The 27138-nt window shown below is 52.8% G+C and overlaps 2 protein-coding genes across 57 annotated transcripts in view; one reads left to right on the top strand and one right to left on the bottom strand.

Annotated features, from left to right (window-relative positions):
- The window catches only part of MYO9B (myosin IXB), a 106054-nt gene extending 80681 nt beyond the window's left edge, over positions 1-25373 (bottom strand). For all 50 annotated transcript variants that reach the window (XR_014055648.1, XR_014055649.1, XR_014055655.1 and 47 more), the window contains exons 1-2: positions 25302-25373; positions 5559-6466 (exon numbers count right to left, since the gene is read on the bottom strand). Coding sequence is in view for 32 of the 50 variants with exons in the window: in XM_081496545.1 (XP_081352671.1) it covers positions 5559-6410 (852 nt within the window). In the remaining 18 variants the exon portion in view is untranslated. The remainder of the gene's footprint in view (positions 1-5558; positions 6467-25301) is intronic.
- Positions 25374-25704: 331 nt separating this feature from the next.
- Positions 25705-27138, top strand: part of HAUS8 (HAUS augmin like complex subunit 8) — a 34113-nt gene continuing 32679 nt past the window's right edge. For all 7 annotated transcript variants that reach the window (XR_014055658.1, XR_014055659.1, XR_014055660.1 and 4 more), the window contains exons 1-2: positions 25705-25750; positions 26109-26170. Coding sequence is in view for 4 of the 7 variants with exons in the window: in XM_081496575.1 (XP_081352701.1) it covers positions 25722-25750; positions 26109-26170 (91 nt within the window). In the remaining 3 variants the exon portion in view is untranslated. The remainder of the gene's footprint in view (positions 25751-26108; positions 26171-27138) is intronic.

Consider the following 27138-nt stretch of genomic DNA (forward strand, 5'->3'; position numbering starts at 1 on the left):
GGCTCTCCACGGGGGGCCTTCAGCAGTAGCCAATCCTGTCCAGACCTTGATTTCAGACTTCTAGCCCCGAGAAATGCTGAGAGAATACATTCCTGTTGTTTTAAGAGCCCCACCTTCAAGTCTGTCCCATGTACAGTGCCCTGGGATGGGAGCCCCAGGACATTTACACACCAGCATGCCTCTCTGGGGCTCTGTTTTCTTGTCTTTAAAATGAGCAGAGCTACTTTGAGTCCTCAGAGAGGTAATGACGGCTGTGGCACCTGAAGCCTGACACCCCGTGGGCCTGAAAGCTTGACAGCTAATTATTCCTGTTATTAGCAAGGAACTCTCAGGCTTCCCTGGTGGCTCAGTGGTAGAGAATCTGCCTGCCGAAGCAGGAAACATGGGTTCAACGGCTGATCCGGGAGAATTACACATGCCTCGGAGCAACTAAACCCGTGTGCCACAACTACTGAAACTGTGCTCTAGAGCCTGGGAGCCGCAACTGCTGAGCCCGTGTGCCACGACTACTGAATCCCCTGCACCCCAGAGCCCGAGCTTCACAAGCAAAGAAGCCACTGCAGCGAGAAGCCTGCATATCACAACTAGAGAGTGGCCTGAGCAGCAACAAAGACCAAGCATGGCCAAAAAGAAAGAAGGAAAACTACACATCAAATATTGTATTAGAAAAAAAAAAAAGTAACTCTCAAGTTAGCCCAGAATGGTTGGGACTGACTTAAGGACAATTCTAAGCTATCAACACTTGAAAGAAACAGTGCCTGGGTCTGGTGGGACCACCAGCTGTGACCAAGGCAGCTATTCTCACCCAGAGGAAACTTGGCTCCCAGGAGACACTTGGTGATGTCTGGCGACATTTTGCGGTTGTCGCCCCTGGGGGGATGGGGTGCTATTGGCATCAGGTGGTTGGAGGCCAGGGGTGCAGCTCAGGACCCTGCAATGCACAGGATGGCCCCCAGCCCGGAGTGACCCAGCCCCAGATGTCAGCGGTGCTCTGGCTGCACAGCCTGGCTCGAAACTAAAACCACCTCCTCCCTTTCCAAACGGTTGCCTCAGGAAGCACATTTAAGGCCATGACGTGCCTTTGGCTCAAGCCTGTTTTGGAAGCTGGCATGGGCTCCTCCCTCAAGCAGCTCCTAAAACCCCGGGAGAAATTTAGCCTCGCCGGCTCACACTCTCGAGGCTCGAGGGATGCAGCCAGGCAAGGTCAGAAGCATCTGACTCACCAGGTGCAGACACCCGCCATGGAGGTGACTAACAGCCCTCAAAGAAAGTGCCAGAACCCTCTGGGGCAACAGCAGGGGAGGAGCATGGAGGGCAGCAGAGGCAGGAGGGGTCCCCAGGATGGCCCCTGGGGAATAAGACATGAGACACTGTCAGCTGTCACTTGGCAGGGGGTTGCTGTGGGCTGACTTATGTCCCCCCACAGAAGGCTTGTATATATCATCCTGACACCGGAACCTGTGAACGTGGCCTTATATGGAAATGGGTCTCTGCTGACGTAACTAGTTAGGATGAGGTCATCCTGGATTGGGGCCGGTCCTAAACCCAATGACTGGCGTCTTTAGAGGAAGAGAAGGCGGTGTGATGATAGAGACCGGGATTATAGCGATGTGGCCACGAGCCCAGGAGCGCCTGCCCAGAGCCCCGGAAGCTGCAAGAGGCAAGGAGGCGTCCTTTCCTAGAGCCTTTGGAGGGGGCGAGGCTCTGCCCACACCTAGCTTCAGACTTCAGGCCTCCAGAACCATTGGAGGGAGGGAATTCCTCTCTTTGATGCCAACGGGCCTGTGATGCTTTGTGACGGTGGCGCTAGGAACCTCATTCCGGTGCCTGAGACGCTCCTCATCTAGAAAGGAGCCTGACCCTTGGCGTCCATCCTGCTCCCTTGCTGTGTTGTGCTGAAACTTTGGGGCTTGGCGTCCTCCTCACACCTTGGTGTGCCCACGCCCCCACCGCCTGCCTGGTTCTGTGAGGGGTGAATGGTCCATTTGGCAAATCACCGCCCTCAGGAAATGCTGAGTCTGCTCTCTTGTTCCTGTTCCCAGTTCTTAAGTCATTGAGTGTCTGCACCATTTTATCCAGCCACTGCTGGGAGGACAGTGGGGCCCAGTGGCTGAGACTCTTCACCTTCAATGAGAGGTTTGATCCCTGGTCGGGGAACCAGGATCCCATGTCATGAGTGGCACAAACAAGTAAATAAACAAATAATTTTTTTTTGAAGCTAGGATACCCTCCATAGCTCCCGTAACACACAGGACCCACCCTGCAATCCTGCAAGGCTTTGAATGACCTGTCACCTCCCTCTCCCCACCGCCTTCTGCTTTGCTCCTTCTTACTGCACTCTGGCCCCTTCCCATGCCCTCCAGGACCCCTGACTTTCCTTTCACATGCCAGGCACAATCCAGGCCTCCCAGACTTTGCACTGGATGTGTCCCCCTTCCAGGCCTGGCTCACATCACCTTCTCGCCTCATTTCCCTACCCATTCTTCCTTGAGCCCACTACTGTTTTCTTTTTTTTAAAAAAAACTTGTGTATTTTTAATTGGAGAATAATTGCTTTACAATACTGTGTTGGTTTCTGCCACCCATCAACATGAATCAGCCACAGGTATACATATGTCCCCTCCCTCTAGAACCTCCCTCCCACCTCCCACCCCATCCCACTCCTCTACGTTGTCACAGAGCACCAGGTTTGAGCTCCTTGCATCATGCAGCAAATTCCCACTATCTATTCTACGTATGGTAATGTATATGTTTCAATGCTACTCTTCCAATTCATCCCACTCTCTCCATCCCCTACTGTGTTCACAAGTCTGTTCTCTGTCTGCATCTCCACTGCTGCCCTGCAAATAGATTCATTAGCACCATCTTTCTAGATTCTATAGACATGTGTTAATGTACAAAATTTGTTTTTCTTTTTCTGACTCACTTCACTCTCTGTTCTTTTTTGTTTGTTTTTGGCTATGCCATGCAGCATGTGGGATCTTAGCTTCCCAACCAAGGATTGAACCCATGCCCTCTACAGTGGAAGCATAGTCTTAACCACTGGATCGCCTACTCGTTCTTATTGGCTCATAGCTCACACTTGAGACCCACTGCTTCTCTTTCTGCCTGCCTCCTTGCCACTAGTCTGCAGTTCCCTGTGGGCAGGCCTTTGTGTCGGTTTTGGCCACTGCATAGCCCAGTGCCGAGAACAGCGCTTGCATGTGAAGTATTTGCAGAAGGAATGGATGAGAAGAGGGAACGCACACAGGCAACACGGTATTGAAGAGAAAAGTGTCCATTCTGTGACCAGATCACTCGGTAGTTTTTAAAACACACTTGCACAAAAAAAAAAAAAAAAAAGGCTGAAGAATCTTTACATTATGTGTATAGAAGACAGAAATAGGCCATGTTGTGCTGGCATAGGGCCAGGCTGGACAGCCCCAGCTAGTTTCTGGTTGATGATCTCAGAGATCGTCAGAGAGGAAGAGGAACTGAAATGTACTCAGCAGGCACAGTCTAGATGGGATTTCACTGAATTTTGGCTATTTAGAAGCCAGAGGTCAATGCTTCAGGGTGGGTGGGGCTCTAGGGTTCTATGGATGGATAGACTGAGGCACACTCAGCAGTTGTCACTCAGCAACATGGAGACATGAGCTCCCGAACCCAGAAAAGATGCAGAGGAGCCTTAGGATCAGTATTTAGTACTAGGCAAGAGACGCTGGCCTGAAAAGATGACAAATGGTATGATTCCAGCCATCTAGCATACTGGAAAAGGCAAAACTACGTAGACAGTGGGGCTTCCCAGGTGGTGCAGTGGTAAAGAAGCCACCTGCCAATGCAGGAGACACAAAAGACGTGGGCTCAATCCCTGGGTCGGGAAGACCCCCTGGAGTAGGAAATGGCAACCCAATTCAGTACTCTTGCCTGGAGAATCCCATGGACACAGGAGCCTATGGGTCACAGTCCCTGGGGCCACAAAGAGTCAGATATGACTAGGTGTGTGCACACACACACAAATACACACACAGATGGTAACAGGATCAGTGGTTTCCAGGAGCTGAAGGGAGGTAGGGGCACGAACAGGCAGAACACGCGGGACTTCCAGGGTAGTGCAGTTACTCTGTATGATCCTCATGGTGGACCCATGACCTTGTGCATCTGTCCAAACTCACACCATGTGCAATGCTGAGTGGATCCTAATGTACACCGTGGACTGTAGTTAATAATAACAACATTGGCTCATCAATAGTAAACAAATACACCAGGCCAACAAAACACATTAATGATGGGGAAGTGTGTGTGTGTTGGAGGTTGGCAGGAGAATATGGCAACTCTCTGGACCACCTGTTCAGTATTTCTATAAACCTAAAACTGCTCGAAGACACAGCATGATTTGTTGGTTTTTTTCCGTAACGTCGGAAAAATCCAAACGAACTTTTGGGTCAACCCAAAATGTTGCTGTATTTAATAAAATTAACTATTTAAGGTTAAGTTTCATACTCGAAATTATTTAATCGTTGTAAAATCTTATTAAAAACAGAAAGGAAGAAACCAGGGTCTTAGACCCCAAACCCAGAGGTGCACACCCCTGGGCCCCCATGTGACCCTGGCTCTCACCAGAAGAAGATGGTTAAGCTACGTTCTGAGATGTGGCAGCATCTTGTCCGAAGACCCCAAGGGTGAGGGCCACTGGGACCACTTCCACTGCGCCTGTGTCCAGAAGGCTCATCCATAGTGACACAGCCATGACTCCTGTGGCGTCTGGCTGATGTGGACACTGGAAAAGGCGCAGCAGGCTGGGGTGCCAGGTGGCCCCCACCTCCAGTTGGTCCCCAGCCACCAGGCCTGCATGCACTCACCTCGCTGGCTTCTTTCTACCCCACAGCCCCACCCCCACCAGAAACCCCCTGCCACAAACTGTTCAGTTTGGACACGCCACCCTTTTCCTTCTGGGACCCAGAGTGCAGAGTGTCACCCCTCCAGACATCAGGAGGACATTAAGAGGACACTGAGGCATCGATCAGGACTTGTTATTTTCTATATATGAGGCTTTGACACCCGGGGCCTGGCTGACCATGGGGGGACTGCCCCTGGCAGGGCTGGCCGATTCTTAGAGAGAAGAAAGGACCCTCCTATGAGCATGACTTCCAAACACAAACCAACCATTTCAGAGCCTACATCGTCCCCCCACTACCTCTGTGATTATGGTTTCACCCTCAAGGCTGTTCTCCCCATGCCCTAGATCATCCCGGGGAGACCATTCAACGAGGCTAGTCCTTATGCCCCAAACTCTGAAATTATTCACACCAGCCAATCCTAGGCCTGCTTTCCCTGATTCACTGGACCCTTTCCATGAAAACCATGACACAGACTCCTGCCTACACCCTCCCCTGCCTCTCGCTACTTCTGATGGACCCTGGTGCCTCCCTGTATGGCCCTGCCCACGGCATGCTGAACCTCCTATTTCTGAGGAATCGTGAATGTAACTGCCTTCTCCATGGCCACTGCCGCCCCGTATCTCAATGATCATGGAGTCTGCATGTGAAGGCCCCCTCCTGCCGACCGGCCCCCACTCACCTCCAGCACGGGGCCAGCGCCGAGGATGGTCCTCTCGACACCACTGGCGTAGCCCTTCTGGCTCAGGGCGGTGAGGCAGTGGATCAGGAAGTTGGTGCTCTGCGTCTTGCCCGAGCCGCTCTCGCCCGAGATGACGATGCACTGGTTGACGTGCTTCCGGAGCATGGAGTAGTAGGCCACGTCGGCCAGCGCGAACACATGAGGCTCCAGCTTGCCCAGCTGCTGGTTCTCGTACATCTTCACGTACTTCGGGTTGTAGATGGGGAGAAACTTGAAGGGGTTGACAGCTACGAGGATGCTGCCGGCGTACGTGTAGATCTTCTGCTGTAGGAAGCGGTGCCTGAGGTTCTTCAGGAGGTTCTCCTCCGTCAGCTCGGGGAGGTTGCACAGGTCGTCAAAGTCGGCCTGCGGCCGGGGTAGGAGGCCGCGCTCCACCAGGCGCCGCGTGGCCGTGGCCTGGGACGCGAGTTGCATGTGTAAGTACTTGATGGTCCCGTCGGTGTTGCGCTCCTGCAGCAGGAAGTAGTAGCCGTCCTCCCGTGGGTGCTCGTCGTGGGCCCGCCGTGGCCACAGCAGCACGCGGTGCACGGGCGAGTCGCTGGCGTCCAGCACCCACTCCTCCCCACCCGTCTCCTTGACCTCCACCAGCACGTAGCGCTTGCTGCCGTCCAGCTGCAGGCGGGCAATGGCGTCCTGGATGACATCGGATGTGGTGCTGTCCTTGGTGGCCGGCACGCGGCATGAGGCCAGGGGTGGGGCCTGGCTCTCGCTGGTGGCCAGCTGCGGGTAGATGTGCAGGTGGTAGGCCGCCTGCCCCCGGCGGCCGGTGCTGCCCGCCTCGTTCACACTCATCCTGCCAGCAGCCTGGCCTCAGCATGCCTCCCGGGCTCGGGGCGCACGTCCTGGAGCTGGAAGGGAGGGGGTGGCACCGTCAGAGCGGGTGGAGGGTGGAGGGCAGAGGGGTGGGGCAACACTGACATCCACCTCCGGACAGATGGCCTCTGGACCACGGCCTGGATCCACGGGTTCTCCTGAAAACCCAGAAAGGCCAAGGAGTCTCATCTGTCTATAAATGTGACCCTGACTTCAGGTTCGAGGCTCCCGCAGAGCCACATCACCAGGCACCCCCCCCGCCCCGCCAAGATCAAACCCTGCCCCTGGAGTCTGTCCACATCCCAGGCCGCATCCCTCCTCACCAGCCTCTCAACCCTCAAGTCTAGCGGCCACAGCCATCTCTCAGCTCAGTCCTTCCTGGCCTCTCCTCTCTGACAAACACTCCCCTGGCAAGTTCCCAAGCAGATGAAGACTCGGCCCCACATGCCTTGGTTATGGCCCCCAAACACAAGAGGGGCAGAGAGAGGAAGGGTGGGATGAGCAAGACTGACCTTGCCTGGAAACTCAGGGACCTCGAAACCCCACTGAGGAGAATGAAGTCAGGGAGTGCCCCCAAAACTTGCTCCAGAGAACTCTTCAGTGGACATTCACTTCTAGAACTGACAACTCCATTCCCGTCATGACGAGAACATCAGGCAGACCCAGATCGGAGGCCTCCTACAGGAGTTCTGGTCAATTCTCCCCAAGGTTGTGAAAGACTGAGGAGCCGCCCCAGCCAGAGGAAACTGGGGAGCTGTGATGACTGAATGTCCCAGGGTTGTCTGCAGAGGGTCATGACCGGAGAGAAAACGTGAGTGGAGGAGCTGGTGATGTCTGAATAAGGTCAGACGGTTGGTGAATAGCAGTGTGTTGGTGTCAGTTTCTTAGTCGTACAAACGTACCCTGATAGTGTGAGGTGTTCACATTCAGTCAACAGGGGTGAGGGGTTCAGGGGACTCCCTGTTTGGTCTTTGCAACTTTTCTGGAAACCTAAAATGATTTCCTCAGTCGTCCAGTGGTTAAGAATCCACCTGGCAAGGAAGGGGATGCGGGTTCGATCCCTGGTCCAGGAAGTAAGATCCCACATGCAGCTAAGCCCACAGGCTCTGGAGCCCACGCACCACAACAAAAGGTGTGCTTCAACTAAGACCTGACGTGGTCAGATACGTATTTTAAAGAATGACCCCAGCAGGAAAAGCCTATTTAGAAAAAAAATTTGCTCCTTAAGACATTTTGAGAAAAGAGAAAAGGCAGTCAGTGTTGGCAACAGCTCACTTTTGTATCTCAGAGCAAGAGGCAGAAATGCAGTGTGGGTCACATGGGGCTCACTGTGTGCCACCCGAGTGTGGCTGTAGATACAAAGATGAACCAGACCTTGGCTCAAAGCCCAATGGGAGATGCTGATATGCAAACAAATATGAGAGATTATCAACCATGAGCGTGAGAAACTACTGTCCCTGAGAGCCAGAGCAGGCTTTAGAGAAGTGGTACCATCTAAGAGGGGTTCTAAAGGATGAAGAGGAATTCGGTCAACAGGAAGGCAAAGGAGGGAGGAGAGTGTGGTAGGCCCATTGTCTATTTTTGTAAAAAAAAAAAAAGTTTCACTGGAATGAAGCTCTGCCCATTCATGTACATACTGTCTACATCTGCCTTTGTTATAACAACATAACCACGACAGAAACTAGTAACCTTAAGGCATGGAAAGTTGAACATACTTTTTTCCCAGTCCTTTGTAGAAACAGTAGGCTGACCTCTGCATGACTCAGCCCTGCGGACATGAGGGGCCACCAGAGGCTGTGATGATCTGGACTCCGGCGGACTGAGTCCCACAGCAGTGCTGGGAGGGCAGGTGACGGGCGAGGCTGCACCAACCAGCAGGAAGGCTGGAGTAGATGGGAACATTTAATTTCCTAAACTTTCCCCCAAATTGTTAAGGAACTTTGGTATATTTCCTTCCAGCTTAATATTCAACAGATGTTACACGTTTTAATAAAGCCTGAATTGCTCTTAATGGGATATGTTGGTACAAATGAACATGTCTCCATGTCATGAAATATGCTCTGAAACATGATTTCTGAGCTCCTGGACACACCACATTGTGTAGAACTCTGAGAATTTCCTTGGGATCAGTTAACTCATGCAGAATTAGCAGATAAGTGGATGTGAACATAGCTAAGCGTCTTTCCTCAAAATGCCACAGTATCCTGCAGAAAAATGATGAAACGATAGAAACACTTTGGCAGTTTCCTTAAAAGTTAATATGTGCCTAGTGGGTGACCCACTCCTAGCGATGGAACCACTCCTAGGAGTTACTCCAGAGACACAAAGCAGATGTTCATACACCGACTGCACATAAATGGGCTTACTGACATTGTTTCTAAAAGCCCCAGACTAGAAACAACCTGAATGCACACAAACCGGTGAATGGACGAGTAAACTGGCCACACAATGGAACATGACTCTGCTGTGAGAATGGACCAACCTCTGACCCTCACAACAGCACAGAACAACACAGAACCATCTTGGAATCTGGGTGCTGAGTGAAAGACCGAAAATGAAAAAGAATATATATAGACCCCAAAATTCCACTCCTAGGTGTGAACCCCAAGGACTTAAAGACAGGTATCCAAACAGATACTTGTACACACACGTTCACAATAACCCTATTAGCCAAAAGGTGGAAAAAACCCCAACTTTCCATCAGCTGATGAAAGAGTGGAATAGTCCCTGCTACAATGTGGACGAACCCTGAAAACATCACGCTGGATGAAAAAGGCCAGACACCAAAGGCTATGTGTTTTAGGACTCTGTCTATTAGGAAATGTCCAGAATGGGTAAATCCATAGAAATGCGCAAAACCACAGACTAGTGGTTGCCAGGGACTGGGGAGTGAGGTGGGGGAATGGGGAGAAACTGCTGATGGATGCAGGGTTTCCTTTTGGGGTGATGGAAAAGTTCTGGAGCTACACAGAGGTGACGGTTGCACAACATTATGAACATGCTAAATATCAATGAACTGTTCACTTTAATGTTATATGAATGTTGTATGTTAATTTAATGTGATGTGAATTTCACCTCAATAAAAATTTCAAAGCTGTATATATATCACATGATTCCACATACTCCTGACCCTTGAACAACATGGGTTTGAATTCCGTGGGTCCACTTATATGCAGATTTTTTTCACTATATATGTACTTTGCATGTTTAGTCACTCAGTCGTGTCCGACTCTTTGGGAATCCATGGACTGTTCCTGCCAGGCTCCTTTGTCCATGGGATTTCCCAGGCAAGAACACTGGAGTGGGCTACCATGCCCTCCTCCAGGGGATCTTCCTGACTCAGGGATGGAACCTGCGTCTCCTGCATTGGCAGGTAGATTCTTTACCACTGAGCCACCTGGGAAGCAAACACACATTATAGACTTTAGTATGACATGACCTGTGGTTGGCTGAATCCCAGGGTGGAGTGCTATGTGTAACTGTAAAGTGATACATGGATTTTGACTGCGTGTGTGTATGGAGGTCTGCATCCTTAAACCCCACATTGTTCAAGGGTCAACTGTACAGAAATTTCTAGAAAATGCAAACTAATCTACAGAGACAGAAAGCTGACTGTTGGCTGCTTGAGGGAGGGTGACAGGGTGGGAGGACAAAGGAGTCGGGGAGACTTTTCAGGCGATGGATGTGCTTTTTATCTTGATGGTAGTTGTGGGCTCCTGGGTGCTTGCATGTGTCACAACTCATCCAATTACACACTTCAAATTAGTGCCATTTATAGTGTCTAGGGTATAACTGTATACCCAATAAGACTGTTTAGGGACATCGTGGTGGTCTGGCAGCTAGAACTCCGAGCTCTCCACCCTGACCCTGGCCCCCACCCCAATGCAGGGGGCCTGGGTTTGGTTCCTGGTTGAGGAACTAGATCCCACATGGCAACTAAGACCTGGCCCAGCCAAATAATTAAATACAAAATAAATATTACAAAAAGCTGTTTATGTATGGCTGAGCCCCCTAGCTGTTCACGTGAAACTACAGTAACATTGTTTGTTAATTGGCCATACGTCAATACAAAATAAAAAGTTAAAAAGAAAAGAAGCGCTATTTTTAAAAAAGTATGTGAAATTATGAAAGGACTCAGTTCCCTAGGAATGCAACTTTTTGGAACTTCTTGCTCTCTTTCCAAAATGCCCAATTCTTGAGCCCTGTCACCAAGCTCCTCATATGACACCGCAAGGAAAATGGCTCGGAATCTATGAGCTTGTCTATGTTCAGAGGTATTGCCCACTTGATTGTCCCCCAGAAACAATGAGAGCTAATCTCAGGATGTGCCTGGGCAGCACCACAAGGCTGTGGAAGGTAGGTATTCGTGCACTGCTGAGACAGGTGAGACAGGTAAGACTGCAAATTGTAGATATACACCTTAATCACGGTCATGTGAATGCATGTCTGTGCTCATGAACATACAACGAGCATGAATGTGAGCATACATGTGCAGACGTGGACACACAGGCATCAACATGCACTCTCATACAACCATGCTCACACCTCTGCACACACAAACACAGACACATGAGTACGAACAGAGTTTCATCTGAATATACCCACACTCACGTGAGTGTAGACACATGACCCAGGGCTTCAGGCAGAGCCCGTCCCTCTGTGACGCACACTCGTGGAACTGTGACTCACGTGCACCACAACTTCCAGGGGATCGATCCAGCTCAAGGATGGGGCGAGGGCGGGGAGGGCTTTGGATGGTCTCAAGCCCAAGCAGCTTGGCTGCAAGTGACAGAAAGGTCACGTGGGTGCATCTGTTCTCTCCTCCCAGCAGACACCAGGCTGAGCAAGCAGCCACCGGGGCCCAATCATGTTCTCGCTCCTCCCAGGGCCTCTGTCACCTGGGCTGACAAGGGTTTGGATGATGCTTGGATAAGCTGAGGGCTGCGTGGCCCACATCTGCCAGGGCTGCCTGATCATCAGGCACCCTCGGAGCCCCACAGGGGACTTTCATTGCTCTGGGCCCCATGGTGAGAGGTGCAGGAGACCCCACGCTCAGAGACTGGAGGTCCTGGGGACAGTCACAGGCCGGGCTGATGCACACCCCACCCCCAGGCCAGGAGGAAGTAGATAAGGCTTGCTCAAGGCTCCTGCTGACCGCTGGAGCTGCGTGGGAAGAGGCGGGCCAAAGAGAAGGGGTAGGGCAGGGCAGACACCAGCTGGGGCCCCTTGCAGGAGTCCCCGCAGGGCCCGCCTGACCAACTCCGAAGCAGCTGCCCCTCCACGCCCCACCACATCTGCATCCTGGGAAAATTCCCCCTGCACCTGCCTGTGGGGCCCTCCCAGCATCCAACCAGCCTCACCTGAGCCCACACTCTCCTCTCAGAGTGGCTCCCTTTGCCCCCTCCCCAGGGGGAGGGGCCCTCCCACTGAAATAACTCATTTGCCTGAAAAACAAGACACTAGTAAATTCTTCTCTAGCCTAGGGTCCAGTTCCAAGCTCCCTCCTCACTTCCATGCAGCCTGAAGCAGCCCTTCCTGCTCCTTCCCCCTCCTCAGTCTGCCATCACCCCCAACCGCCCCGCTTCGGGCTGCCATCACCCCCTATCATTACCCACCCCCACACCTCCATCTGCCATCCCCTACACAGTTGAAACCACAGCTCCCCTCCCCAAAGATGCTACCAAGCTCCTGCCAGTCATGCTTTTCCTGGTCCTGCCCACTTGCTCGGCAGCCCTGGGGACCAGGTGGCACCTGGACCTACCCCTGGGGCCCATCCACTGTTGTACTCCCCCTTCAGTGGCTAAGCTCCTGCCCAGGGACGCCCACCCCACCTCTTGCCCTAAACACCGGAGGGTGTTTGCTCCCTGCTCCTCCCACTGACCACATCCTGTCTGCTGTCCCCAGAACAGCTTCTCTTTTCGCCAGGAGGTCAGGAGGACCCCTGAGGGACCCCTGCCTGCATCCCCCGGGAGCCCCTGGCAGTAGGGGTCTAGGCGTGAGTGTCCCAGCACACAGCTCCTTGGGGCCTCCCTCCAGCCAGCCCTCCGCTCCTGGCCGTCAACCCCCAGGCAGCAGAGACCCTCTTCCGTAGGTCGGCAGCCGCAGGAAGCAGCTCCTGCACATGCTCTAGCTACTTCTCATTCAGCTAGGCCCAGGCTCAAAGGGCAGACCTTGCAGGGCCCCATCAGTCAGGGAAAAGCTGCCCGAAGCCCCCAACCCACAGTGGGAAGTCTGGTTCCCGCAGCCCGGGCTACAGGCCCGAGACTCACTGAGCCACTGCCAGGGGCTGGCACCCTGCCCTCCCCTCCAGCTCAGACAGAGGCAGGCACCTGCTGCCTCTTTCCAGTGCCATCCGTGTCCCCTGTCCTCATTCTCAGGTTGGGATGTCCCCCGGACCCCTCCAGCAGACTCTAGGAAGCTCTGCTCCCAATGCAGTGTACCCTCGTAGATCCAGAACCCCCCCCGTTCTCTAGGCGGCACCATTTTAACCTGAACACTTGCCTGGTCTGATCTCCTCTACAGCCTCACTTTGAAGGCCCCTGACTCCCTCTTCCCAAGTGACTTCCGGAGAGGCCCCACCCTGCCAAAGAGAGAGGTCAGCCCAGAGCAGCCTCATTGGCATCGAGGATTAATATTTTTCTCAACCTGTGGCTATCCGTGGGCACAAAAGAGTGTTTTGTCACATTTAATCCTCTGACTGTCAGGCTGGGTTTTTGGAGAATTAAGTGTATTCAGTAACGATTTTTCTGTTTCTGGAAGCTGTTAAATGTCAGTCGCCCATTTTCCCCCCACTGAACCATGCCTACCCAGCTTACTGTTTGGGAGCAGTTCTTTGTATAGGAAGAGTATGACGTCTTCGCGATGTCTGATGAACTTCATTCATACCAATTTACTCTTTAAAAAAATATTTATTTTTTAGCTGTGCAGGCTCTTCTCTACTCTCTAGTTGTGGTGCACTAGCTTCTCGCTGTGGTGGTTTCTCTGGTTGTGGAGCACGGGCTCCAGGGCAAGCGGGCTCAGTAGTTGCGGCTTCTGGGCTCTAGCCTGCAGGCTCAATAGTTGTGGTGCATGGGCTTAGCTGCTCCATGGCATGTGGGATCTTCCTGGACCAGGGATCGAACCCGTGTCTCCTGCACTGGCAGGCGGATTCTTTATCGCTGACCCACCAGGGAAGCCCATACCAATTTACTTCTGTGTGTGCTGTTTTTTGATACAGATACCACATTTTCTGAGCAGACACCTCTGTGGGTCGTTTATTCCATGATGTCGGCAGCCTACTCTTCTCCCAGATTGGATGAACATGGAACCACACTGTTTTCCTCTCCCTCCCTGGACTTACTTTCCACATTTAAGCCTTTATTCATCTGGAAGTTATACTGGAGGGTGTAACAGTTTCCCAGGACTACTCTAACAAAGGACTGTAAACCAGGTGGCTTAAAGCAAGAAAGATGTATCGTCTTGCCTTTCTGGATGAGCCCAAATATCCAGGCGTGGGCAGCGCTGGCTCCTTCTGAGATCCTGAGAGAGAAACCTTCCTGTGTCTCTCCTGGCTTCTGGCGACCCTCACCCCTCCTTGGCTGGTAGGAGCATCACTCGGATTTCTTTGGAGGCCTTCTGTCTCTGTGTCCTCCCCTCTTCTTATGAAGACATCAGATACTGGATTCAGGATGCGGCCACCGTGAGGTCTTTAACTATATCCGCCAAGACCCTGTTATTGTTATTTTTTAATATTTATTTGTCTATTCACTTTTGGCTGCTTTGGGTCTCAGGTGCGGCATGCAGGATCTTCACTGCGGCCTGCGAGATCTTTCGTTGCGGTGCGTGGGCTTCTCCCTAGTCGTGGCTTGAGCTCCAAAGCACAGAGTGGCTCAGTAGTTGAGGCACTTGGGCCCAGCTGCCCCACGGCATGTGGGATTTCAGTTCCTCAACCAGGAATCGAACCTGCGTCCTCTGCATTGGAAGGCGGATTCTTAACCAATGGGCCACCAGGGGAGTCCTAAGACCTGATTTCTAATCAAGGCCACATTCCAAGGTTCTGGGTGGGACATGAATTTAGGGGGACACCAATCAACCCAGTACGGTGTGGGAGGTGAAAGGAGGATCCAGACGAGCTTCAAAGAATGAAACAAGTGTTTTCCTGCTTTTTCTTAAAGAATCTGTCTCTCCCCTGACCAGGAAGCTTCTTTGTTAAAGAAGAAAAGTGAAGTTGTGTTACACACGCGTGGGTCTGCCCCTGGGCTGTTGATACCTACATGGCACTGCGCTGTGATGACCACAGCTTCAGGGGATGTCCTTAAGCAGTGGACATCAGCTCACTGAGGCGCTCAGCTGATTTCTCTGGCTTCTAAGCATGCCTTCTGCACAGAGTCTAAACACAGCCTGAGGCTTGGAAGCCAGTCACACTGTAGCTTAAGGTCTTGTCCCAAGTACATGTGAAACCTGTACCCCAGGAAGCCCCAGACTGTGTCTGGAATGAAAGGAAGCAGGTCTGGGGCTGAGGAACTCCCCAGGTCCCCAGGAGGGATAGCTCAGCAAAGCAGCAACTGTACACTGTGGATGTGTGTTGGGCATGGCAGGTCCCGAAAACCTATGTCTGTCTTTGATTCAAACCACCTCTCCCAATGCCCCCAAGTTAAAAGCCTGTTCTGCCTTCTGACCAATGCTCATGGAAGCGCATGCAGTGTGAACAGGAAGGAAAATCTATCCCTGAACTGAGAGGATCTTTCTACCTGGAACTTGGTGGACAATTATGTGCTCATCACTAAATGGAACTCAAACTGCAGACTCTAACATTCCTGGATGAAAAAGCCAAAGGTGGACTTGAAATGCACATCGAAGGATGAGTGGAGGGACTCCCCTAGTGGTCCAGTGGTTAAGAAACCTCCTACTATGCAGGGGACATGGGTTCGATCCCTGGTTTGGGAAGATCCCACATGCAGTGTAGCAACTAAGGCCATGCGCCACAATTACTGAGCCTGCACTCTAGCGCCTGCAAGCCACAATTACTGAGCCTGTGTGCCACAATTACTGAAGCTCACGTGCCTAGAGCCCATGCCCTGCAACAAGAGAAGCCACTGCAAGGAAAAGCCCTTGCACTGCAACAAAGAGTAGCTCTTGCTTGCTGCGACTAGAGAAAGCCCGTGGGCAGCAACGAAGATCTGGTAAAGCCGAAAATATAAAAATTGAATTAAATTAAAAAAAAAAAGGATGAGTAGATAAACAAAATGTAGTCCATCCACCCAGTGGAATATTTTGCAGCCATAAAAAGGAATGACACTCGAAGGCAAACTACAAGGTGGACGAACCTCCAAAACATCATGCCGAGTAAAAGCAGCCAGATACCAAGTATGATCCCATCGATAATGAGATGTCCAGAACACACAAACCCATAGAGACAGAAGGCAGATGAGTGGTTGCTGGAGGCTGGGGAGGAGGGGATCGGGACTGACCACTGATGGGCATCAGGTTTACTTTAGGGGTGACGGAAATGTTGCGGAACTCGACAGAGGTGGTGGCTGTAGAACACTGGGAATTCACTCCCTCTTAACTAACAGCCAGTCTTCGGTGCACAATATCAAGAATTCCCACCGAAACACCTGAATGGTGAAAAATGAAAAGGCTTTGGCAAACACCGTACCAGTGTCCTTTCTGTGCTCTGAGGAGATGTGAGCCTCAGTTCAGGGCCTTTCTCACAGAAAGGAGGTACGGGGAAGAGGAGGAGGCAACCCAAAGTCCAGCCCCGAGGTCAAGTGACAAATGTGCAAGAGCCGCTCTCTCTGGTCCGGCCAAGGCCTCATGCATGAAAAAGCCCAGATTCTGCTGATCGGCTTGGCGAAAGATTCCGAATTGACTGGAAAGTGAGGCGGATGGGGGCCTCTAGAAAGTGTAGCATAGCTGCTTCGTTTATATAAGGCCATAATTTGAAGCCACATGTTTACTGGATGAAATCATCCTCAAGCTAAAAGGAGGAGGCCAGGGTTACAGTAGCATCAGTTAGGATGCTGTTTTAGAGGCAGCGAGTTTCCACTTTTCCAGGCGTGTTTCCTTGAGCCTGCTGGGATTTTTTTTAAGGAAATGATGACATGAAGTTATTGGTAAGATGGACCTGCCGAGAAACAGCTACAAAAGAAGCATGTTTCTCAGTCTTGGCGGCTCAGAGTTGTAAGACAGCTTAGGGCTTAAGTAAGAGTGGGGGAATGCGGCCACAGGCCATGGAGCCCCCAGAAGCTGGAAGGGGCAAGGAAGGGTCCTCCACCCATCCCCGGAGTCTCTGCAGACAGTCATGGACCTGCTGATGCTCCAGTTTTGGACTTCTGGCCTCCAGAACTTCAAGGGAATCAATTTCTATCATTTAAGCCACGCAAGCTTGTGGTGCCAATTTACAGAAGCCCCAGGACATGAGTCCAAGGTGTCGTATGCACAAGGTGCTGAGCTCCCCAAGAGAGGCTGTGATCAGGAAGGGCCACCACCTCTCTTTTGCTTAATTTAAAACCCCACGGAGAAGCCCCTCCCAAACACCCTCTCATGACTGTCCCTTTCTCTCTTAACTCATCCCTTGGCCTTCCAGTCTGGCCCAACCAGTCTGAGTCTTAGAAAAAGCTCTTTCTCCCAGGCCCATGATGGGGCAACCTGGTCCATTCATCTCTCCCCAAGGCTGATCCTTCTTCGAGCCTGCTGTTACATCCCCAAAGAGGATGTCTTCTTTCAAAATCCGTCCAGTCAACAAATGTTTCTCTGCTGCCCACCCCGCCGGGCTGGGCCAGGCCAGGCTGGCAGCCGGCAGCTGGTAAAATAGGGAGTGAGAATGTGGGGATGAGGTCTGGCCTTTAGGCAACCTGACAGATCAACCCACTAGCGAAGAGGCATTTCCAACAGTAACGGTGCTTTTGGAAAGAAAAAGAGCAGTGTGTTCAAGCAGCAGCTCTCAACTACGGGGTGGGTGAGGGGGTGATCCTGCCCCACCCCACGGGACACTTGGCAAAGGCTGGAGACATTTTTGGTTGTCACCACTGGGGGGAGGGGAGAGACTTCTAGCATCTGGTGGGTGGAGACCTGGGACGCTGCTCAACACCCTGCAACGTGTGGGACGTCCCCCACAGCAGAGAGTGATCTGGTCCTGGATGTCAGTGGTGCTGCCCCGGGGATGGAACTGACCAGAGCAGGGTGGTCATTGTGGAGCAGCCAGGGGGCGGCACAGGCAAGTGCTCAGAGGAGAGAGCTGCCTAGGCCTGTGCAGTGCGAGGGGATGCGTGGGCTGAGCGTGGCAATGGCAGCCTAGGCGAGGGCGGTGAGCTCCAAGGGCAGAGGCAGCCGGGGCTGGCCTCGGAACAAGGGGACCAGTGTGGCTGGCAGGGCCGAGGCTGGAGGGGGAGGGGCTGGGGTCAGGAAGGTCAGATCCCACAGTGCCTTGTGAATGTGGGAAGGAGTCTAGATTTTCCTGCAAGTCTGATAGGGAGCCCTAGGGGGGTGGAGGCAGAGAGGACCAAGACACAGTGACATCAAGAAAGGATCAGCCAGGCCTAGCGTGGCAGGCAGACCGGGGGGGGGGGGGAGGGGTACTGGGCAGCCCCTGCAGGTGTGACAGGTCAGGGGGACTGATGGTGGTTTGGGTCAGGTCCATGGATCAGGTGGGTTCTGATTACAAGGGGAAGGCAGACCTGCAAGGCCCTGTGAGGGGCTGGGATCTGGGTCCTTTCCTATAGACCAGTGGGCTGGTAAAGACTCAGAAAGTCTTCTGGGAAGTGGGTCTGGGCAGGCAGAGGGGGGCCCTTTGTGACCCCCACCCTCCAATCACACAGTTCATCTGTCATTGTGCCCAAATGGAAAGCCACCTTGAGAACCTAATACGGGCAGAGCTGCGGTGACAACACACAAAAGCCCTGCCTGAGACCAGGCCGAGCAGCCTCCAGAGAACAAGGGAACCCCGCTTGGTTTTTACAGGCAGTTCAGAGCCCGCATCCTTGGTGGTTCAGATGGTAAAGAATCTGCCTGCAATGCAGGAAACCCAGGTTCCAACCCTGGGTCGGGCAGATCTCCCGGAGGAGGGCACGGCAACCCACTCCAGTATTCTTGCCTGGAGAATCCCATACACAGAGGAGCCTGGTGGGCTACAGTCCATGGGGTCGCAAAGAGTTGGACATGACAGGGCAACTAACACTTTTTTTTTCACTTTCACAGACCCTCAGGTAGGGCTTTGGGGGTTGCAGTGCTAGCTCTGTCATGGGGGGGTGGGGGAGACGTGACTCTTCTCCTAGGGGACACCTGACATATATGGAGACATTTTTGGTTGTCACAACCGGGGGGAGGGGTGCTACTCGCAACTGGTGGGGGGAGGCTGGGGACACTGCTGAACACCCTGATGGGCAAGAAGGCCCCACCACAGACTATGATCCAGCCCCAGTCAGCACCAATGCCCAGGCTGAGAAAAGATGTTTTGAATAAATAAAAAAACAAAAGTTTGCACACTTTAGGGTCTCTCCAGGGCCTCAAAGGCATGTGAGATGCTCACATGATTCCAAGTCCATGTTCACCTGACTACACAAGATATAGGAGGGAGCAAGAGAGGGAGTTAGAGAGAGCCGGCCTAGTGGGGTAACTGCCTGAGCTGCTGGGGCCTAGAGTCACCTGTCCCTGTTCAAGTCATTCTTTCCACTTTCAGACACGTGTTCCTCAGCCTCCCCATCTTCATCCTCTCCTCTTCCTGCTAATCCAGGGGGTAGACTCCCTGGGGACCACCAGGAGGAAAGGGACCAGCTCCCTGAGGGTCTACGGGGCAGGCTACTATGCTCTTAGCATTGTGTGTCACCTGTTTTTTGTGTGCATCATGTGCCTGATAATGGTTCCCCAACCAGGGACTGAACTCGTGCCCCTTGCACTGGAAGTGGGGGGTTGTCACCACTGGTCGACCAGGGAAGTCCTGTGTGTCACTGTTCTGATAAACGGCATTTCCACATGACAGCCAAGGACTCTGGCCATCTTCCCAAGCAGTGGCCTTGGACCCTGGCACACTCGCCAGGAAATGAAAGACCGTGGGTGCACCCATGGGATCTGAAATGCAAAAATCTCCAAGTCTTCTCCACTCAGCTCCCCAGGTTCTGTCTACCCTTGAATGGGATGGAGACGCTCTGAGAGATGAGTGGGAAGATCCTGGCAAAGCCCTCACGGTCCTGATGCTGATGCTGTTTTCACCCCATTTGCAAGGAAGCAGCAGCAGCAGCAGCAGCAGTGGCCTTGGAGGGAGATGACCACGCCAGGGCTCCAAGTCTTCCTCTTCATCAGCCACTTCAGGCTAGGCCCAGGTTCCAAGTCCGCCCACTGCCAGGCACTTCACAGCCCTCACAAGGCTGGGAATCTGACTTTAGCGGGCATGACTGCTGGCCAGACACCTGTGCTCAGGCAGAGAGACCAGGGCTATTCCTATTGCTCAGTACACCTGAGATCGCCAAATCTGTTCCAGGCTTGTCGACATTTCTTGTGGAATGATTTTCAAGTCTTCCAGAAACTTCTTTTGTCTCATCACCTGTGGAAGCAGCTGGTCCCAAAGTCACTTTGTTCCATGAATGGAGTTGATTTTGGACTCCCCCTCTTGATTCTGGCAAAACTGAGGACAGGGACTCCCATATACCTCAATTATAAACCTTGGCTAGCCCCTGGGTGGGCAAACACTGTCTCCCAGGTCTGACTCTAAACATATCCCTAATAAAGTCCCACAACATCCGCTCTCCCTGAGTCATGTTCTTGCCTCTCTATAGTCACTCCAAGTATAAAGACATGTGCAAGATCTGGAAAATTCCCTAAGAGGGCACTTCCACAGGTGACGTGGCCAACCTGCCCATCTCCCCTACAATGTTTATTTCAGTGAATGAGACAAAACCGAATGAACTTTTCTCTATCTGGATGACTATCAAAAATTCCCTTATTAAATGAAATTTCCCTTATTAAGTTCATTTCATAAAAAATGAAACCTGTCTCCTACCCAGTGTCCTGAACTGTGTCCCCCGCCAACCCTCTGCTGGCCCCCACAGGGTTTCCCTGGTGGCTCAGAGATAAAGAATCTGCCTGTAATGCAGGAGACTCGGGTTCGAATCCTGGTTGGGAAGATCCGTGGAAGAGGAAATGGCAACCCACTCCAGTATTCTTGCTGGGAAAATCCCATGGACAGAGGAGCCTGGATGGGGGGACGTGCACTCCATATGGTCACAAAGAGTCAGACACCACTGAGCTTGCACCTGCCACCCACAATTCATTATATTGAGTCCTACTGTTCCAAGGACCTCAGAATGTGACTGTACTTGGAGACAGGACTTTTAAGGAGGTGATTCAGTTAAAATGAGGTTACTAGGATGGGCACTGATCCAAAGGGGCAACTGGACATGGACTCGCACAGAAGGAAGATTAGGTGAAGACTCAGAGAGAAGCTGGCGATCGACAAGCCGAGGAGAGAGGCCTGCATGCATCCTTCACTCATGGCCCCTGGAAGGAACCAGCCTTGCTCACACCTTGATCTGGATTTCTGGCCCCCAAATCCACAAGACAATATGCTTCTGTTGCTTAAGCTACCCAGCTTGTAGTACTTTGCTACGGTGGCCCCAGGAAACCCACACAGCCGGCAGTGACAGTCATGAAATGCTTGGAGCTGGCTTCCCTCTTACACACACAACCTCAAGAAACAGGGCAGAGCTGGGATGTAAACGAATGAGTCAGACCAGGACAGCTTATTCATCGCTCCGACTAAGCCACAGGCTGAACCCTTGAATCACTACTTTATTTATCATCAGGACTCAGGAGAGTCTCGACGAGGAAGTGAGTAGAACCCAAACTCATCGGCTGCGTTTTTGAGACGTGCCTAATCTCTGGGGCCCTTTTGGGGCCAAAATGAAACAGGCAACGAGGTGAAGTGGGGGTCTCTGAGCTGCAGCCGGCAGCGGGCTGGCTTGTTGGGGGCCCCGGCCGCGCTCAGACAGAGCCCTTTGTTCTGTTTCTCCATCTCCGGGACGAGGGCAGAGAGAAGGGCCTGTCTTGCTCGGCGGGGAGGCCGAGCAGGGGCTGCCTGGCACAGCTGATTGGGGATGCTGGCTGCACAAAGGGCCGGTGGATGGGGGCTGGGGGGAGGGCAGCCTTCAGAAGGGGTCGAATGGCCCCAGAATGTGCCCTTTCTGCCCCCGGAGTTAAAGCAGCAGTGTCAAGGTTGGGGAACAAGCAGAGGAGGATGCACGAAGAGCAAAAGTTAGCCAGCCTGTGCTTGAGGATGGACCCATGTCTGGAACCAGGAGGGCAAAAGGGAGAAGGTAACGTGGCTTCGAGAGCCACAGTGATCTGGGGCTGCCTCCAAAGTAGCTCTTTGAGAAGAGAATTGAATACCTCTAATCTCGGAAGAAAAGCAACCATTTGTTCTGAGACAAGGACAGTGCCTGCAGAAATCCAGGTCAGTGGGAAGACAAAGAGAAAGACAATGGCATTTGCTATGCCAGCGCATGACGAGTGCTCCAGCTCACCTCCTCTTCCTCCTCCGTGCAACATTCTCAGGGCACGTTCCCTAACTCCCCCTTGGTGCATTCCCAGTGGTGTCTCCGTTTTATCAGGACTCCAGATTAAGAACTGAGGGGACGGCAGAATTCAGTTGCTGGCCTCTTTTCTCCATGCCTGCTCTTGGCAGCAATTTGCTGGGAGCCCAACAAACACCAAAGAGTCACTGAGGTGATGGTAGGCCTGGTGGCAGGAACCAGCTTTTACTAGACAGTTCCTGTCCCTGGGGGACATACAAACCATGTCTGGAGACACTTCTGGTTGTCACGACTTGAGGTGGGTATGTACTACTGGCATCTTGTGTGTGCAGGCTAGGGCTGCGCTCCACCTGATATAAGGCACAGGGTGGCCCCTACAGCAAAGAATGACCTGGCCTCAGGTGTCAATGGTGTTGCAGTCGAGACACTGTTCCAATAATTTGGTCTTTAGCAAACTGAGCTTTCTAATGATCCTTCACACTTCTGGAAAGCACAGGGAGCTATTTTTGAAGTCATCACCTTCCTGAGCCTCAGTTTCTATATCTAGTAAATGGGAACCACAGTCTCCCTGCTGATGCCTGGCAGAGTAAGAGAGTTGGGTATGAAAGTGTCTATCACAGAAGATGTTCAATGAAGAGCCACACAGGGATGTACTTATGTGGTTCCCTCTTCCGGCTTGGTTCAACACCTCCGTATCCTTCAAGGCTTGGCTTGCAGCCAGCCACATCTTCTGAGGAAACCTGCTGGAATCCCCCATGCCCTGAAGCTTGAGCTGGTCATTCCTGATTCTGTCCCCACAACTTCTTGTGTCATCTCTGCTACTGAACTGACCAGTTACTGTGAACTCCATCATGCTTGTGGGGGAGGGTGGCCCACTAGAATGTCCCTCCATCAGGGCACGAGGGCTCATCCCTGTCCCTGGCACTCAGTCCACAGCATCTGACACAGTCAGCCCTTGCTTTATGGAACTCTGGACCCACCCAAGACACGTAACTTCAGGAAGATAAGGAATGGGAAGCAGTACATTAACAAGCCCCCCTCCCCTGGGGATAGAAAATGGATCCTACAGTGAACTAGAAAAGGGACATTCCAAAGTCCCCAACCTGCTTCTCTGAGTCACAGGCCTGGATTCAACAGAGGGTCTCACCCAGGATTTTCAGCCAGAAGGATGCAGCTGAAACCCTGGGAACAGGTACGACGTGTGAAAGCACGTTTGGCACTGTAATTGTCTACATGGAAGATAAGGGAGCAGTCCAATAATCATTGTGAGATATAAACTGTAGGATGGAAAAGAGGGATTACTGCAGTGGGGATTGATCTGTCTGGGGCTGCATAAAATTAGAGGAGGCTGCGTGCTGGAGAAGCCAAGGTTTGGGTTTCAAAGTTGAGAAACACTGACTAGGCCAATCCATTCATTTTGCAGGTGGAGAAAGACAAAGAGATTTGATTGGCGGTTAGGACCCCCAACACAGGACCCTTCATGAGAGTTTGCCTGGCCACATTTCTGGTACAGGAAGGAGACAAGAAGACCAGAAGATTCTGGTCCAGTTCATGGAGGGAGGTGAGGGTAGGGGGGATGGGAGGATGGGGGGGGGCGGTGGCGGAGTCCCAGCCAGGGCAAGTCCAAACTCAAAACCTGCAGGAGGCATGACTGTGAGCTCTAATCATGTGTTCTGGGGAAGCAAGGCTGACAATCTCGCTTACAGAGGTTCCCTAAGGGCCAGAACATTTTGGAAGTGAACGGGGTGGTTATCTTTCTGTGGTCTTCTTCACATTCAAGCTATCCAGACTCCTGTCCTGAACATGCTATAAATCCAGGCTCTCTAGCCCTTCTAGCAGATTCCAGACAAGGATCCCCAGGGTTGGGAAAGAAATTAATGCTGATCAAAACCATTTAGTGCAGGGACTTCCCTGGTGGTCCAGTGCTTGGGACTCCATGCTCTCGATGCAGGGGACCTGGGTTCAATCTCTGGTTGGGGAACTAAGATGCCACATGCTGTGTGATGCAGTCAGATTAAAAAAAAAAATTAAAAACAAACAAACAAACTGTTTAGTTCAAGGCCGTTGCCAGAGCCAGGCCCATCAGACAACTTTTCCTGCTGGCCACGTCACCTTTTATGCTCCCAGATGCCTTGAGAGTCTGGGGACTCCAACACCAGGACATACCTCAGGAAGGTAGGAGCTGGTACCCTTTAACTGTAAGGCACAATGTCCCCCAGCCCCTCCCACCTCAGACAGAGGTGTGGGAGAGGCTTTCCCTTAATGATTGCTGGTCTACAGAGCGCCCACCAGAGGCTGTGCCTGTCCTGGGTTGAGCTCTCGGCCGCTGGGGAACAGATTTCCTGTATGTCATTTTACCCATTTAAGTCCAAGGATGCAACTGGGAGGAGGTGGTGAGAGCCTAGCACATGTGGGTGTGTGCACACCCACCCCCTCGCCTCTGAAACCCAGTTCCGGCCCCAAAGCGGGGGCCCAAGAGCTCCTTCCTTGCTCCCTAGAATCCCCAGGCTCCAGCCAGTCAGTCTTAGAAGGAGCGTGCTGGGTTTTCAAGTTCTGAATATCGGTCAGAAGGCGCTGGAACCAGTCTGGGTCACCCAGCAGTTGGCGGGTGATGTCAGTAATAGGCTGAATCAAGAGGGGGAGATGCGTTCCCTCCCTAAATCTCCATGGGGTGCACGCCAACATCTGAACGGGGCCACTCTAGTCCTGTCCTCCCCTCCTCCCCTGCCTCTCCCTGGACCAGACCCCAGTTTCGCCATAACTTCTACCCCTTTTCTGCCTCCTCTCCCATCCTCCATTTCCCCTCGTACCGGCGGGCACCGCACCAGTGGGTCCAGAGCCCCTCACATTTATTGAGCATCCAGTGAGTCGCAGGCGCTGCCCTCCCTCAGGCACCATCCGTCTACCTCTTCACCGTAAGCAAACGCCCCCAGACCGTCCCACACCTCTTCCTCCCAACGCACCCCGGCTCTTCCCCCACCGGCCTCGCTCCTCTCAACCCCCAGCCTGGGCCTCTCAACCCCGCCTCCTTGCCGTTCTCCCTCCCAGCCCCGTTTCCTGCGACCCTCCAACTACCACTTAAGCCACGTCCTCTTCAGAGAAGCTCCTCAAAGCCACAAGATCTGCCTTCACACTCGCCCAAAAACTCCCTCACCAGGCCCATCACATCAACTTTCTCCTTTATCGTCCTGTTCCCACTCCGCCTCCTGCAAACTCGCCAAGACCCTCACGCTAGTTCCCACCCCCTCGACCCCTGCCTTCGCGAGACCCCTCCCGACTAACCCTTAGTCCCGTCTTTCTCTGCAAAGCAGCCCGCCGGTGCGAGCTTCGAGATAAAACATTCAACCCGCGGCCGCCAAGCACTCACCTGGGCCTCGGCCGCCGCGCGCCGCCGGTCCCCGGCCAGGTCCCCGCCCGGCCGCCAGCCCGCTGCTCGTCTGGCCGCTCCGCCCCGCCGCGCCCGCCGCTCCCCCGCGCTCCGGCTTCCGGGTTCCGGAGGGGCGGCCTCGGGGGGGCGTGACGCAAAGCGCTAGGGGGCGGAGGACCACGAATCTCCGCCCCTCGCTTCCGACTTCTTGCCCGTGCCCCCGCCCCCTGCCGCGGGTAGGCGAAACCAAGTGTGAGGGGAGGCCAGAGAGACGCGCGCGCAGGAGGCGACCGCTTTACTCACGGTCACCCCTCTTGCGGCGTCGCGATATGGCATGGTCCGGGAGAGGGCGGTGGGTTGACTTGAAAAGGGCGGGGGGATTCAACTTGAGAGGCTAGCCTTTGAGTTGAAGGCGGGAAAATGGCGGACACCTCGGGGCGGGGCGCTGGGTAAGTTGTGGCGCTGCAAAAATGCTTGATCTTGGGCCTTCCCTGGTGGTCCAGCAGTTAAAACTCCACACTTGCGTCGCAGGGGCTTGGGTCAATCCCTGATGGGGGAACTAAGGTCCCACATGCCACATGGCACAGCCAACGAAAAAAAGCTTGCTCTTCTCGAGTGTTTTCCCCAGGTGACAAGGCTGGGACTCAGTATCCCTCGTCCCGTGGAGGTGGCCCTGCCTTGCAGAGATGGGCAAGGGGGGTGGATGCTGGGACAAGGCTGTCCCAAGGAAGCCCAGCCTCCTGGGTGGCTTCCCAGAGCTTTTTATCCACCTGCATTAACAAGACGCTCCCCCCATCTCTCTTTTAGGAAGCCTCCTGCAGTGGGCCCCAGTACTGCTAGGGGTGCTAGGAGCAAAGGAAGAACACAAGGTGAGTAACATTGGAGAATCTATCTTTTGAAATGGAATCCACTGAAATTAAGTGATTTTTTGACTTCTGTGGAACTTCCAATGCAGTGGGCACTGATCGGGGAACTAAGATCCTACATGTTGCTGGCTCGGCCAAAAAAAAAAAAAGTGATTCCCCGCCACCCCCCACCCCCCCAGTAAGTGCTTCTAGGGAAAAAGGTAAAAACAGGTCAGAGCAGGAGAGCTGGGGCTTTACTTCTTTCTAGTCACACCTTTGGGGACCCTGAGTTTGGTCACCCAGCCCTGCAACCAAGGGTTCAGCAGGACCTGGTAGGGGTTATGTTTAGGGCAGTGGGCCTTTCTGGCCATGGGGGTCTCGGGTGTGCCCAGATACACACATTGGTAAGAATGGGTGAGGAGAGTCTGAGCTGAATTTGTTATAAAATGTTAAAGTTTGTTTCTGAATAAGTGTGTCAGTCTCTCGAGGGTACCCACGTGTCTGATGTCCACCTGTGTGTCTGGGGTCGCCGTCAACAGCCTTCCTTGACTCTTGGCAGTACCCAGTTTGGGTGGTAGACCCAAAGTTCTCCCACATTGCAGCTCAAGTTTCTGTTACGCTAAAGTATTTTTATGCCCTGCATCAGTGTGGATCTCAGAGAATTTGGAGCAGAATTCTAGTTCCCCAATGACTGGAGGTTTATATCACCTGGTCTGTAACGTCTGTCGTATTTACACATGGTCTAGATCTTGGACATAAATTATATCCTTCCTTGTAACATTGCTTCTTTGGAAAACCCACCGCTGTTGAGAACAAGCAGGTGCATTCTAGTTTTCCAGCAACTTGAAACTGCTTTTCAATTGTTCAGGGAACCCAGAATCTTCTTCCTAGATGAGTCAAATCCTTTGTTGATGGTATTAGGCCCAGTGCATTACGGTCTCCTCCACCTGGAACTGGGGGTGTCCTTTGCCCCAGTCCCTTGCTGGACACCT

The sequence above is a fragment of the Giraffa tippelskirchi genome, chromosome 6 (assembly GCF_054371585.1).
Source record: "Giraffa tippelskirchi isolate mGirTip1 chromosome 6, T2T-mGirTip1v1.2.pri, whole genome shotgun sequence".
NCBI classification, from domain to species: Eukaryota; Metazoa; Chordata; class Mammalia; order Artiodactyla; family Giraffidae; genus Giraffa; species Giraffa tippelskirchi.